Genomic DNA, 15,289 nt, shown 5'->3' on the forward strand with positions numbered 1-15,289 from the left:
CAGAGCGGCCGGCCGTGATGGTTTACGTGGCAGAGAGAACAGCCACGTAACTCAGATACACAGCCCTGCTCTGCGTCGCCTGCAGAGAGGCGCTGCGCCCGGAGCCGCTCTGTGGGTGCCTTTGTTGACCCGAGGCTCGGAGCTGCTGTCACATCTCGTGCGCCCCGCTTGCTGTGGGCTCAGCCGTCTCCAGGCTGGGTTTGGTGCCTTGGGCTCGCTGTGCTCAGTAGGGCCGTCCCAGGGAGCGGTTACAGTGCTCAGAAAGCTGCTATCGCTGTACAGGTGATGTTTAAGAAAAGTGGGTTGCGAAGGATCTGTTTCCTCACTTTGTAAATCTGCAGAGAACTAGAAGTCCAGCTTTTGCTTTTGGTGGAATTCTGTTCTGGATACCCGGTGAGGTGACAGTCACAGTAAGGACTGGGCAGGCTCAGGAGTGCTGAGCATGTGAGGAAAAGGAAAAGAAAACAGCAGGGAGCAGAGCAGGCTTGTGGTAGTGAGCGTTGGGATGACTGATGAACGTAACCTTAATTTGGGTGGGTGTTTTTGAAGCTTTACACGTGTTTTGAGTGAGGGCATATTGAGATCCTATCATCAATGAAACCTCCAGCTCTGTAGCTCTGCCTGTCGTGTGTGCACACAGCCGCACTGTTATTTTGTTCTGGAAGCAGAGCTGTTTCCATGAAATAGTTCATAAACTCGCAGGTCTCCAGGATACAGCGCTCAAAGCAGGGGGCAGTTTGTAGTTAAACGACTTCTGCTTTCACACAGATGTAATTAAAAGGGAGCTTTCTCTCACCAGGCTTTTCTCTGGGTGTGCGTTCGTGTTTCTAACAGCTGTGGCACGTTGCAGAGGGTTAATTCCCCCGCAAACTGTGTGTGCTCATTCCTGATCCTGTTCCCCCACCCATCAAGCTGCTGTGGGAATGAAGTGTATGCGTCACTGGGTGTTTTGTGCAGCACAGCTGTGGTTGTGGCAAAGCAACACAAAGTATAGGGCCATAGCTAGATTGCTTGACAGAGCTGGTGAGGAGAGTACACGTTTCATACATTTGCTGTATGAAATGCATGGCTGGCTTGGGCTCCCTCAGCCCTGCGTTCACAAGGGAAGTCACACAGCTAGGTTGCACTTTGGCCGTCTGCTTGTGTGCTGATGTTTCATGATACAAGTATATTTGGGTACTCCAAAAACTCTGCTGCTTGTGCTGTTCTTCTCTAGATGCTGAGGGCCACGTGGCATTAACACCTTGATTCTCCTGGGCGATCCCAGGCCCACCTGGAGTAGTGGTGCTTCTCCCTGGGCTTCCAGGCTGTGCAATCTCACGTTGCCCTGGTTGCCCGCAGGGTCTGTGGCTCTCAGCAGGTAACACAGTGAGGCACTGCAGGAGGGCTGTTGGTGGCTCCCAGGGCAGGCACTGTGCCATGCAGAAGCTGGCGTGCTCTTATAGACCTGGGTTTGAGTTCCTCCAGGCTGGGCAGGCAGCTTTACCTGTGCTCCACCGTTCTGCAAGTACTGGGCTACTCTGCAGAGGTAACGCCTGGGTTTCTCCCAGCTGCCTTATACAAAGAACAGAATAAACCACTGTGGTGTTTCAGTCTAGAGTGGGGTACTGGGCAGCGTTTGCCACTTAGTCCAATGCTTCTGAGATGGGATTTTGGAGACGCCCCTCTCTCTGCTGCTCATGAATTGCAGTTTTTTTAATTGGGCATTGTAGTTCGTAGCATTGTGCCCTTGTGCAGACGAGGAGTTGGAAGGGGGGTGTACTTCTAGCCGAGAGAGCAGGTCTGCATGCTTGAATTGCAGCTGGCCGTGCCTTTCTCCACTGCTGGCAGAAGCAGGATGCTGCACAGTCATTTCTTCCTCCAGACCTCCAGGCCACATCTGATTCATTAGAGAAACGTCTCTTTCCTCTTGCTGGTATCTGTCATCGTTCCGGCAGACGTGCTCCTCGCATTGCCTGCTTTCTGTTGCCCTAATGGAGAAATCATTAACGCAGCATGCTAAAACCCACTTTTTATAAGGATGAAGGATCAGATTCACTTTTGAATCAGTTACAAATTCACAGAAGCAATTAAAGCTCAGCCTGTCAGGTTGTGAGCATCAAAAGCTTTCAGTGACTGTAAACCTCTAAATAAAGGCAGCGTTGCTTTCAGTATAAGAAAATCCTTCGTTTAGATGATGAAACCCCTTAATGACAAAGGACTGAAGGCAGTGCTGAAAACACAGCAGCTGCCAAGCACCGATTCTTACGAGATGAGGTTTTAAATCCCCAGGGAGCAGAAATGCAGGGGGCTGAGCCCCCCCAGCTGCCCCAGGCGTGCACAGAGGAACCCCGAACCTCCCACGCCCCGAGAGCTGAGCACGGCAAGCAGGCGTGGGGCCAGAGCTTCCTCATTAGGCGGCGGTGTGGGGTGACGGGCTGCTTCCAATTGCAAGGCAGGGAGCACATGACATAAGATGCTCCAGATCTGCCTCATGGGCGCTAGTTTAAAAATAAAGGGTATTTTGCATCGGTGCTGGTTCAGAGAGGCTGCGGGAGGAGAGGCTGCACAAAGGAGCAGACGATGCGTTGTAAGGCCGAGCCGGAGCACTGCGGTGGGTGAACGTGGGGAGGGCTGAGAGCTGAGCCTTAACATTTAGGGTAGGAGAGTGCCGAATGTAAAGGTTAACCTCGCTGTGCTTTTTGTAAGCTGTGATCTTAAGTGTGAGAGTGGGTGTGTAATCTAATTCTCATCAGGCTTGCCGAATGCAGCGGGCTTGATGTGCAGAGCACTTTGTCTGGTGATAGAATTTACCATATTTAATGCAGACATAGCAATCTCGGATCACATCAGCTTTGGGTTTGTCGTGGTCAGAAGGTCCCATCAATTGAAGCTGATTTCACTGTACTGTTCGATTCCTAAATCCTAATTTAAAACCTGCTTTTACAGGGACGATGCTGTGTGAGGCAGAGGCGCGTTCGACACTTGCAGATCCGGTCCCCATGGCTTATCTCAGTGTGGATGCTCAAGGGAGCAGTGAGGTGTCGCTGGATGATATCACCATCAGCTCCTCAGCTAGGTTTGTCTAATTTGAGATCTTACTGTTTTTTTTTTCCTGTCATTACCTGTGTGCACAGCACATAGCTTGTGTTCAAACAGACTTGGATTAATCGGGACATTCTGAGTTTTAGAGTCAATTTCAAACATTTCTTGCTACTTACAAAATCCAGAAGTTGAATCTGTGCTCTCATCCCCTGCAAAGAAGGAACAGAATTATTTTTACTGTGTGTAGCTACAGAGTGCAGACTATTTGGGGTAGTGTGTGTTTGATAGAGACCCAAGGCATAGAAATGGTAGAATGTTCTGCAGCTTCAGAAAGATGAACTTCTTACAGAGGAACTCAGATAACTGTTAATTCTATCTAACTGGGAGGACGCTGATGAAATTCTTAGCAAGCACTGTGTGCACTTGTGAAGCATTGCTGTATTGTAAACCAGAGGTGAGCCTCTTTAGGCACAGCTTGTGTGCAGCACCTGTGCTGATTTTTACCAAGCTAGGCAGCCTGGTAGTCCCTCTGTTAATCTATGTAGCTCATGCTGAAGAGCAGATTAATAATTAATTGCTAATCAAGTGTAATGGGGTAGAGCTAGCAGGCTTCCGAGGCTCTCTTTACCTATTTTGGGAGGGGCTGTGTAAAAATTACATATATTGTGGAGGAGGGAAAGATGGCTTTTGATTCACTGTAAGGGAAGTGGCTGCGGGGTTTTTCTTCTCGTATAACTGAGTCACTTCCATGCTTTGCCCGCGAAAGCAGGTGCAGAAATGATGCAGACCTTCTGCAACAGGGGGTAATCTGTGCTGCAAACTGTTCTCAGTGCTGATGAAGAAATGTGTACTGAGGAAGATCTTGTGATCCCTTCGGGAGAAATAAAGGAAACTGATGGATGTTTCTCTGGTTTCTACCCTGCAGATCAGGTAGAAGTGGTTCTGCTTTTGGACAGTGCATAGGAGTAGCTGTCAAAGCTCTGTGCCTTAAATCATATCGTATGTCCAAAGCCATAATTGTTTAATATCCCTTAGAAATTCAAACAAAACATAAACTGGAGGGAAGCAATTTACTGCTTAGACTGAGATCACGTGGGGCTTTGTGGCTGATTTATCTCTGCTTTGATCCAGCAGAAAGAGAAGCAAACGTGAGGCTTGGCTGGCAGCCTGCTGGGGTTAGGCTGAAGGGCTTACATGGGACTGAGTGCTTCCTGGTTAGTGACGGTTAGTGAGCTGTGTTTTTGCTGTGCCTACAGACAGAAGAGCTTGGTGAGCCCTGTCTGTGATGTCATGGGGGGACCCTTCTGGAACATCACTGAGTGCTTGCAGGAAACCCATGCTCAGTGTTGCAGTGGGGAAGAGTGATGGTTTGAAGGAGCAAACTCTGTCATGACACCCTTGAGCAGAGGTCCCTCAGGAAGGCTGCTTGGCAAGGCAAGGTGGAACTGTAGTTTCTCTGGGATGTAATCTTGGGTGGAGCAAAGCTTGGGCCTTGGTGCTGAGGTGGTACAAGTGGGGTCTGTGCAGGGTAGGGAACAAATATCACCTGCCTGTAGTTTGGAGGTGGGAGGTGTTGTTTTGGGTGCAGAACACAGAGACTCCAATACCAAATCTCATGGGGACTGCCTTCCAATTTGTCACCTGAAGTGGGATTTGTGACTTAGTTGTTCCACGTTCTCATCGCTTAAAGCTTTATGAAAGTCAGTTTTGGAAAAGATCAGAGTAAGAACACTGTTCTACCAATGCAGACAGGAGGCTTTTACCAAATCTTGCAAGACTGAACGTAAAAAGGGCCGCTTTCATATGGAACTACAGTGCAAACTTCTTGAGGAGCACGGCTGAAGTAGAGGCACATCTGAGTGCCTTTTCAGTTACTTCACAAACATCTGCTGGAGCCTGATGGATGAACTTTAGTAGGAGTACCTAAGAACAGGATTTCCTGCTAAATCAATTTCCTGCTCTGAGCTGGCCTTACCTTCTGCAGGAAATCTCTGGGTTTTCCAAAGGGTCACTGGGTGGTTCTGCACTGCACAGCAGGAAGGCCTCGGGGGCTGCTGCCCTCGCTTCGACTTGCTTTTCTCCTACCTGTATCATGCACCAGCTCTGCACGCCTGTTTTTGTCCTCACCCTCCTCACTGCTGTTTCAGGCACACAGAGCGTTCAGGTGCTGGTAAATTATCAGGCTTTCTGGATGCTGTGTTCTTGTGTTCTTCTGCAGCGTATCTTCCAAATAGAGCAGCACACAAAAGCAGGGCAGGCAAAGATGGCACACTTGCTTAGGTGGGCCTGTTTTGTTTTCCTATATCCATGCAGCCTGAGCTAGTGAAATTAATAAAGCCAAGTACAGAATATCAGGAACCACTGATCTTTGTTTGGCACATGAGGATTAATGCAGTTAAGTGATGGAGCAATCATGCCTCAGGCATTCTTCAGCCTCTTCTGTGCTTGTCCAGCACTGATTGCTTTTGCCTTGCAGAGCTGTTGAGGTCTGCAGCATGGAGCCAGCTGAAGATGCTAAGACAGAGAGATCTCAGGTGAACAAGATTGGCTTAACATGTAAGTGGAAAGTGCTTTTATTTACTGTTGTGTGCATAAAATTATTGTTTAAATGAGGGAGTGATTTGCAAAGCCATAAGAAGTGGTAGAAGTGTAGGATGCTCTGTCCAGAAACCTCTAAGCATAGGCTTATGTCTGTGCTCCAAGGAGTAAGATGGCTAATGTCACTGACTAATGCAAACCTACCAGGTATTCATGTATTCCAGTCCTTCTTTTTAGTTAGTAATAATTAAAAAAAAAAGGGGGGACTGTTGGCATTTGCTCCTGTTTATATTTCTGTTATGGCAGCAGGGAGTTTCTAAATACGAGACGTTGATCTTTATCTCCAGCCCCTTTACCTCCTGCCTCCAGCATGTGGACAACAGAACGAGATGGAGAAGTGAAACTGAGGATGGATGAGGAGGGCGTAGGCAGCAGGACACCGAAGACTGTTCATGACCTGTTCCAAGAAGCTGTTAGCAAATACAGTGATTATCATGCTCTTGCATTCAAGAAGAATGGCCAGTGGGTAAAGCTGACGTACAAGATGTACTATGACAAGTGCTGGAAAGCAGCCAAAAGCTTTCTGAAGGTGAGCTTTTGTTGAATTCTACTCCATGTGTGTGTCCAGCCGGTGTGGCTGCTGAAGCAGCTGCAGTCAGCAGTGTCTTGAGCTGCAAATTCTCTGAAAGCTGATGAGACTTCAGGTGACAGGAAGATATTTGAACGTGCCATGAACACCTTGGTGATTGCTGCAGGGGTTTTGTACATGCATACAAATTGTTTCCATGTTATATTGAGAGAGAGGGACTTGAGGCATGTGCCAGACCTGGGCAGAGCCCCTCACCAGTCTCTTGCATTGTCACCTTTCCAGGAGAAAGCATGAGGGAAGCTGCCTGTGAGTCCAGCTGAAATGTTCTGAGCCGTTTGCTTGTGCTGTTGGATATTAAGGCATTCCAAGAGAGAAAGCAGTGTTACATGTTCTCCCTGTCTTATCTTTAGAAAGTCTTATTTCCTGAAGTTACAGCCAATTTTTTTCTTTCCACCCGTGCTGTGGTATCTTCCAGCGCATGCACTTCCACCCTGGTGCAAAACCAAGGAATGGCTGAAGCAGATTTAAAGACCTGAACTTCAGCAGCTGGAATTTCCTAGCTAAGTGTCTCCAATTGCCAGCAGAGCTTCTTCTGGTCATTACTCACATCTGACTTCTCTAACCTGTACTAAATGACTAAATGTCTCAGCAGCAGTTGTTTAACTTCAACCTCTTACCTTCCAAGCCCAATGGAGCTGACAGCCTGTAGTTCTGTAGCCCTGTGTGTGTCAGTGAGCTAATCAATGAATGCAGACCTGAGCAAATCCAGGAAACCCCTTTTTCCTTTAATTTCTCCCCTCCCACCTACTGATGTAGTTGGACAGTGTGATGATATGAAACTTTGATTGGTTCCATGCTAAGTCTTGGGAAGTGTGTGTGAATTCCTGCACATAATAGTAGGAGCTTTTAGCCTGATGCTGTGCTCACAGCAAAGATCTGTGAATGAAGTGTTTTTAGAAGGAAAACAAGATTGCTGTAATCTCATCTTTTGTTTCAAGCTGGGACTGGAGCGTTTCCATGGAGTGTGCATCTTGGGATTTAATTCCCCAGAGTGGTTCATTGCTGACGTTGGAGCCATCTTTGCAGGGTAAGATGAGTTTTGGCTCTCACTGCGTTTTGTTTCAGCCTTTAGATATTAATCCTGCTTCTGATTTAAAGCAAAGCAAGCTCTGCTTATATTTGAACTTAATGAGGGTAGCTACAACCTAAACTCTCTTTACTTCATTACGAATTAATGAGACTGAAAAATCGTATTTTAGCAAGGTGCTTCTTTTTTAAAATGAGATGAACAGTGGGTTAATCCAGAATCACACTTGGTTACATTTGGATTAAAAATGTGGTGGTGGGAAAGGTCAGAGCACCACAGCACCCTTCTGTGTGAGACACTTCGGTCAGTTCTGACGTTACCCACACACAGAACAAAGCCTCTGTTCTTAGAACTAAGCTTTCTGCTTTTTCTTGTTGCCTTGTGGGACGTTCTTCCTGAGAGCATTCCTCTGCTCAAGTTTAAAATAATCTGATTATTTGCCAACAGCTCTGCTTATCCCCCAGCACTGTCATTTTCTCTTTTCTTTTTTTCCATTTTTTCCCCCTTTCCTACTGCAGTGGACTCGCTGTCGGGATCTACACAACCAACTCTCCTGAAGCCTGTCATTATGTAGCAGAGAACTGTAGTGCCAACATTCTGGTTGTGGAAAACCACACACAGCTGCAGAAAATCTTACAAGTAAGTGGAGTCGTTGGATGAGAGGAGGCTGTGTGTCCTGCTGGTGGGTGTGGGAGGGTAAATCTGCCTGTGGGATGTGCCGGATCTGGAAGCAGATGTGAACTGATTAAGCCAACTTGATGTGTTCCCTGTTTGATCCGGATGAGTGATCACTGGTGCTAAATCTTACTGTAAGATGATGGTGGTTCTGCAGCATGGCAAAGCCTTGAGCTTCAAGTATGATAGTCTAGAATAAACAATTGGGGATCCCCTATATTGACTGGAACATCTCAGTCCTGATGATTACTGTGTTTACTGAGGCTTCCCTCTTCTTTTTCAATACCACAGATGAAATTCTCTAAGCTTTACTTCAAATGGAAGTAGCCACACTGAGTGGTGGTTTGCTTGGGATTGAAAGGAACAAGCAGGGTTTGCTCATTCTCATGAATCTCCCTTTTCTACAGATTGAGCATAAACTACCTCACATGAAAGCTATCATCCAGTATGGAGAAGAGATAAAAGAGAAGAGACCAAATCTGTATTCTGTAAGTACTGGCATCTTACTGGATTGTAAATATTGGCTGTGCTTAGTGGTGGCTTGGGAGCAACCATCACCTTCCACTCTCATGGCAAGTGTGCACTGGGTTCAGCACTTGCCTGGATGATGTGGTAGATGTCTACTGTTGTTCAAACCTTGATAATCCACGTTGTAAGGGAAAGGTGCAACACACTGAGCTCTGCTAGATGGCTCTGGGTCCCAGCTTTACTCCTACTTAGCGCTCCCAGGGCTGCTGCAGAACTGGGAAGCTTCAAGGTAGATCTGTCTCCTTTTCTGTTTCTTTCCACACCTCCTGTGGCAGCCAGGAAACATCGTGGGGCTGAGATTCTGCTGCAGGATTGAACACAGTTTCTTACTCTTCATCTTGGGCTTAATTTTGTTTGTGAATCATAGCCTATATATAAAGTGATGAAGTTCTTCACTTCTGTGTACAGTGGAGGGAGTTCTTGGACCTTGGTGAAGATGTTCCAGATTCCCAGCTCCGTGAAATCATTGACTCACAGAAGCCTAACCAGTGCTGTACCTTAATTTATACTTCAGGGACAACCGGGCAGCCAAAGGGAGTAATGCTCAGTCACGACAACGTAAGTATCTCTGTATGGACATCCATTCTGAGAGCTGTGGCCCTGGGTGGGTGCTGAGGGCTGGCAGAGGTCAGCTGAAGAGTCACAGCAATTCACAGCTGTCGTTTGTGAGCTGCATGTTGTGTGTTGTGCCTGCTGAGCTGCTGCTTCATGCTGGGTTGTGTTCTTGTTGCAGCTTACGTGGACACCGATAGCAGCTGGCCATTCCTTAATGCTGTTGGAAGCTACTGAAAAGCAAGAGCTGGTGGTCAGCTATCTGCCCCTCAGTCATGTTGCTGCACAGATTCTGGATATTTGGCTATCGATAACATTTGGAGGACAGGTTTTCTTCGCTCAGCCAGATGCTTTAAAGGTAAAAATATTAGATGACAAAAGAACTTGTGCTCCTCAACCTGCGTGTGTAGCTGGGAGGGGGCGCTTGAATACAAACCAGGGTGGCTTAACAAAGCTTTCAGAATCACGAGATGTTTGTTTGTGTAGGGACAGAGTGCTCCTGTTTAAGGGTCTGTTGGTTTGAAGAGCGTGGGCAGCCTGACCTTTGCCTTTTGGGTCTGTATGACATGCCAGGATGAGCTGACCAAGGGCTTCACAACTGGGAGCTCCTCAATATCTCATCTGGCACCGCTTCCGTGCCCTGACGTTTTGGTTGAGCTCCGTGTTTGCTGGATTTGCTCTGTCCATATTGCAAAATGCCCCCACCTTTACATCTGTGCCCTGGGAAGAGAATTTTGTCCCTACGCTGTGTCAGCATGGGATCAAGAGTGTTGAGCCTTGCTGTCTTGTCAAAACCAGCACAGAATAGGAATGCTTCTGAGGCTCTTTGGTGGAACGTGACAAGAAGAAAACTGGTGTTGTTCAGTGCTGCTCTGTTTGCACTCGGCAGCAGTGGCACTTCATCTGAAAATGGTTCCTCAAGAGCTGATGGCAGTTTGGGCCTTGGCAGGTGAGCAGCACTGACCTGAATCTGTACTAAAGCACCTGTGAAAGCTGTGTTCAATTCTCTTCCTCTCAGGGCACCCTGGTAGACACCCTGCGTGAGGTGAGGCCGACTGCCTTCTTAGGAGTTCCTCGTGTCTGGGAAAAAATAGAGGAAAAAATGAAATCAGTCGGTGCAAAATCATCGACGCTGCGAAGAAAAGTGGCATCGTGGGCCAAGGGGGTCGGGCTGCAGACAAACCTGAAATGGATGAATGGGTAATTACAAGCTAACTTAGGGGGGGTTATGAATATTAAGAGAACTTTAGCTCCCAGGGAGGAATTACATTGCGTGGAGCAGGCCAGACTCGTGGGCTTCAATTAAAAACCAGATGTAATGGTTGGTCGAGAGGGTGGGCAGCAGTGGTTGGAGGCGGGAGTGATTTCTGTTGTTGGTTTTTACTGAAGAAGGCAAATTAGGAGATGGATGAAAGGAGGGTGAGGAGAAGTTTTACTTTCTAACCTGAGATCCTGTCGTAATTTCCCTTCCACAGGTATTCTGAGGTCCCGGTGAACTTCCGCCTGGCCAGGCACTTGGTGTACAAGAAGGTTCGGAAGGCCATCGGCCTGGATCGGTGCACCAAGTGCTTCACAGGAGCTGCTCCCATTAGCAGAGAGACTCTGGAGTTTTTCTTAAGTCTGAACATCCCCGTGTTTGAGCTGTATGGCATGAGTGAGAGCTCAGGGCCTCACACGATCTCTATAGCTCAAGCGTTCAGGCTTACCAGGTAAATAACTGCTGTAAGCACAGCTCTGCTGGGAGGAGCAGAGATCCTTTAAGGTTTCTCCTGTGCCTGGCTTCTTTGTCTCGGCCGCTGCAGCTCAGCCCCACGCTCGCAGCCAGTGGAACATCTCTGGGGAGCCAGTTATGCAGATGAAGAGATCTGCCGAGGGCAAAGGCAGCATTACTTAGAGTTGGCCTGGGTTCCATGGGAACTGAGTGGAAAGCACAGGATTTGTGGGAGGAGCAAATTAGTGACTTCAACCCACAGTTCACCTTAATGTCAAATGGATAAATACAGTCAGACTCTTCTGCAGCTTTGAATGGCTCCTTCAGTCCCCGGGGGTTTGGGCTGCAGGGTAACACCACTGCTGGTAGAAGTTTGCCACCATGATCATAAGTCTCCTAACTCAAAGCTCAGGTGTCTGAGGGCAGTGGGTGGAAGCACCAGGTGTGTGAGCACTGATCTCTGCAGTAACAGCTTTCTGTACGTCCCTTTGCATAAGCAGATGCCTTTTAAATCTTTAAGTTCCCCATTGGAGTAGTTGTAATAAAAGGCTGCCTGGCTTGGTTCAGACACTTCAGGGTGAGTGGGTGCTGCTATCGTTTCGCTCTGCTGTTCAGCTACTGGATATAAAAATAGTAATGATGAAAAAAGCCTTGGGTTTGTGTTTGTGTTCTCTTTGTTGAAGCTGTGGGAAGGAAATGGCAGGCTGTCGGACTCTGATCCATAAACCAGATGCAGACGGCATTGGGGAGATCTGCTTTGCAGGAAGGCACATCTTTATGGGCTATTTGAACATGGAGGAGAAAACCAAAGAGGCAATTGATGAAGATGGCTGGCTGCATTCAGGAGATCTTGGCAAGTGTGATAAAGATGGATTCATTTACATCACTGGCAGAATTAAAGGTAATGCTGCACCTTGTCACTCTTCTGTCTTGGGGTCACGCAGTGCTGGGGTCGGAAGCATCAAGGCCTGGTAGATTTTGGCTGTGGATTGCACAGAATATTGAGATACTTCTCCTTGTGAAGATTTTAATCTGAATATGGCTGCAGGGTTTGCTGCCAGCAAACACGTGATGCAGCTTGGGAAGGGAGAAGGATGACCTCTGAAACCAGCGTGTGTCAGCAGAGTAAGGCAGAAATCCTGATTTCTTCAGCAGCTTTGCTGCCTTGTGCGCCCTGCCGGCTCCCTCCAGTTCCACATGGCTTTGCTGGTTAACCTGTAAGAGAAATCAAGGCTTAATGCTGTTGTGAAAATGGCTTGCAGCAACAACAGCTCTTGGCCAACACCAAACAAATCTAATTTCATGAAAGGCTCTAATCATGAACAAGAGATAAATGGTTGTGCTTTCAGCAATCTGTGAAAGACAATAGGAAAGGGGCTCAGCTCTGCTCTGCCTCAGTAAATTTTTGGCTTCAGTTTCTGAACAAGTTGGTTGGATTCCCTGCAGCCTGGGGTGACTGTGGTCATGTGCTGAGGTGGTCGTACTGCACAGCCCGTGATCCCAAGCTGCAAACACCCATGGAGCATTCGAGCAGCTCCTGCATGGCTGCTCATTTGCACACCTCAGTCCCAGCTCTTGTAGCCTGGCTGGAGTCTTTCTGGTTTGCTGCCTTCTCCAGATGTTGGGACACGCTCCTGATTGGGTCCGTGTTGCCACAGAGGTGCTATGAAGTCATTTCAGGTTGTGAAGGAAGGAAAAAGGAAGCCATAAGCAATAATCAAGATCTGATTGTTTTCCAGAGCTCATCATCACGGCAGGAGGTGAGAATGTTCCTCCTGTTCCAATTGAGGATGCTGTAAAAGAGGCCTGTCCCATCGTTAGCAACGCCATGTTGGTTGGAGACAAAGCAAAATTCCTTGCCATGCTTCTGACGCTCAAGGTGGGATTGATTGTGCCTGCTGAGTGGAAAATGGGATGGGCTGAAAGGACGCAGATTATTGTAATACAGTGAGGTGAACTTTTTAATATTCTACAGCTGCTGGAGCCCAGGGGTGATGCAGTGCATGGTTTGTAGCTGAGTTGCAAACACTGCTTGTACTGTAGAGGAAAATGAACACTTGCCATCCGATCAGCCAACAACGTTCCACTGTTCAGGGCAACTTTATCTCTGTACCACCTCAGAGAGCAGAAACAGTACTAAGACAAGCTGAAAAAAGAAACTTGCTTTCCTTACCTAAATTTCAGGATCTCCCAGGGCAGTTCAGACAGTAATGAGATGTCAGCCATTTATTTTTAAAGACAGTGGCTTTAAACTCCACAGTGCCATGGGGGTGGACTCTACTGCTGCCTCTGTCTATGGCTGGAGGGACCTGGTAGGCCAGTGTTTTTCCAGGACAGTGTTAATTGCTCATTAGTGAGGCTTTAGCTGCCAGCTTTCTTGCCCTTGTGCAGGAGATGCTGAGCCAGGCTCTGGTGCTGCTGTTGGGGTGAGGGGCAGTGCTGACTTCCAGCAGGATGCAGTGCTGCTGTGGGATGTGGGCAAGTAAAGCTCTGGCCCAGAGAAGAGGGGAAGATGGTGTCTTGCTTAAGACTGTATGGCAAGTAAGGATTTGGAGCATGAGTTCTGAGCTCTGCTTGCTTCTGGGTGTTGGACGTAGCTGTTGAATTTGTGGAGGCATGAAGGTGTTTTAACAAGCAGCAGTTTGTATGAAGCATATAAAAAGTGGCCAACTGACAGTCGGTGCTGAGGTGGGGGAGGGACACAGCAGCTTCCTGGGGGCATAAGGCTTTTTGGGCTGGAGGGGTTTTCAACAACATCAAGTGACCTCCTCACTTGTGTTGCAGTGCACTGTAAATATGGAAAGTGGGGAGCCGGGAGATGAGCTCACTGCAGAAGCTGTTGAATATTGTCAAAAACTGGGCAGCAAGGCTACTAAAGCCTCTGAAATCATAAGCAGCAAAGACAAGGCCGTCTATGCAGCCATCCAGGCAGCAGTTTCAGAAGTCAACAAGAGAGCTGTCTCGAATGCCCAGAAAATCCAGAAGTGGGTCATTCTGGAGAAGGACTTTTCTGTCGGTGGTGGAGAGCTGGGTGAGTGGTGGGGGGGAACGGGGAGGTGGGTCCCACCTGTGGGTGTTGGACAGGCAGCACAAACAGAGCCTGGAACATGCAGCCCTGTGGCTGTGGCTGTGCTGTGTCAGCCTTTGGGAGGGCAGGTTGGGTTTTCCTGGACTTCCAGCTCTGCCTGACAGCACCGAGCTGAGCGGCCCTCGGTGCTGTGCTGTCTGCTGCAGGGGGTTGTGCTGGTTGTGTTCGGGGGCAGCGGAGGTGTCGTTAATCACAAACAGCATTTAGAAGTCGGCGCTGTGGATCCTCCAGGCTTCCTTCAGCTCTGACATTGATTTGTGTCCCAAAATGATGCTGTCTGTAGTGCTGGCACTGTTAGATCCCCGTGCTGTGCGTTCTTCACAGGCCCAACGATGAAACTGAAGAGACCGGCAGTGGCACAGAAATACAAAGAGCTGATTGATGAGTTCTATGTGGATGCAAACACACCGACGGCGTCGGAGAACGCACTGCGGCAGTGAGGGGGCGCGGTAGGAAACTTCCCCTGGTGCACAGTGTTCTGTCAGCCTGGGCTCCCTGCAACGGATTCAGAGGGTTCTGCAGAAATAAATGACACTCAGCAACCACGCAGCCTTCCTGAGGTGCTTAGCCGTACATCTATGGGCCCTATGACTGCAGGGTGCTCACACCCCGTTTTCCTGTGTCTGTCCACGTGCAGAGAGGTTGCTGTGTGTCCCTGATTTGTATTTTTCCTTTTTTTTTTTTTTTATAAGGGCAATGCATTTACCGTGTCAATTCACAGTGTATGGTGTGTCTTTACCAAAGTTTTCTTTTCCCAAGCTGAATGTAAAACAACCAGGATCTGCCCTTTTCCTGCTGTGTAGGGAAGGCAGAGCTCCTTTTAGAGCAGTCTGTTTTGTTTTCCTCAATGCATGTTCAATTGCATGCTGATGACATGGGAATTATTTTGTATGGCTTTATCCACAACCCATCATCTGTTAAGTGAGGCCAATGCTGTGGGACTGCACACCCTGGCAAGTCTGTGTGGAACCTGGAGTTCACCGGGTGGGTTTGTGCAATACTTGGAGTCTGTTTCAGCTTCCTGAGTCACAAGGAAACCATAAATTATATTGTTTAAGTAGCATACATGGACTAGATTGTTTTAAAAGGCTTTGTGTACACATGTGTAACCTCTGCCTGCAGTCTTACAATCATAGAAACGTTGTTTAGGTGGCACTCTGGAGCTGTGGGGCTGTTGGCTGATGTACAGAGAAGTTTAGAGGAGACAGCACAGGGAACAGCAGCTCCTGAGCTCCTCGGTGGCTCTGTGAGGCTCGTTCCTGTCTGTCCCTGCCTGGAGGGCCTTCAAATCCCCTCAGCAAATGAAGGACTGTTTGTAAAATGGCTTTTTTTTCAAACTAGAAAAGTTTGATCTGAAAAGAGAGCGGAAGAAGTTGTGTGCTGGTCCTGACTCTTGTTTTTCCCTGGACAAAACAGGAGCACCTAGAGCTGTTGGGTGCTTTGAGTGGAAGCGGCAGACAGGGAAAAAGCAACGACCCCTTTAAATAATGCAAAGCT

At 48.0% G+C, this 15,289-nt stretch overlaps 1 protein-coding gene across 1 annotated transcript; it reads left to right on the top strand.

Moving 5' to 3' along the window:
* Positions 1-2,524: 2,524 nt before the first annotated feature.
* ACSBG2 (acyl-CoA synthetase bubblegum family member 2) lies at positions 2,525-14,232 on the top strand (the record flags this gene model as incomplete). Its single annotated transcript, XM_079546631.1, has 15 exons — positions 2,525-2,593; positions 2,929-3,058; positions 5,501-5,580; positions 5,910-6,151; positions 7,150-7,238; positions 7,757-7,877; positions 8,321-8,401; positions 8,850-8,999; positions 9,175-9,351; positions 10,012-10,193; positions 10,469-10,702; positions 11,388-11,605; positions 12,444-12,583; positions 13,489-13,735; positions 14,117-14,232. The coding sequence occupies exons 1-15, from the start codon at positions 2,563-2,565 to the stop codon at positions 14,230-14,232; spliced, it is 2,238 nt and encodes a 745-aa protein (XP_079402757.1). The 5' UTR covers positions 2,525-2,562.
* Between the last annotated feature and the right edge of the window lie 1,057 nt (positions 14,233-15,289).

Source organism: Tetrao urogallus (assembly GCF_951394365.1).
Source record: "Tetrao urogallus genome assembly, chromosome: 25".
Lineage (NCBI taxonomy): Eukaryota > Metazoa > Chordata > Aves > Galliformes > Phasianidae > Tetrao > Tetrao urogallus.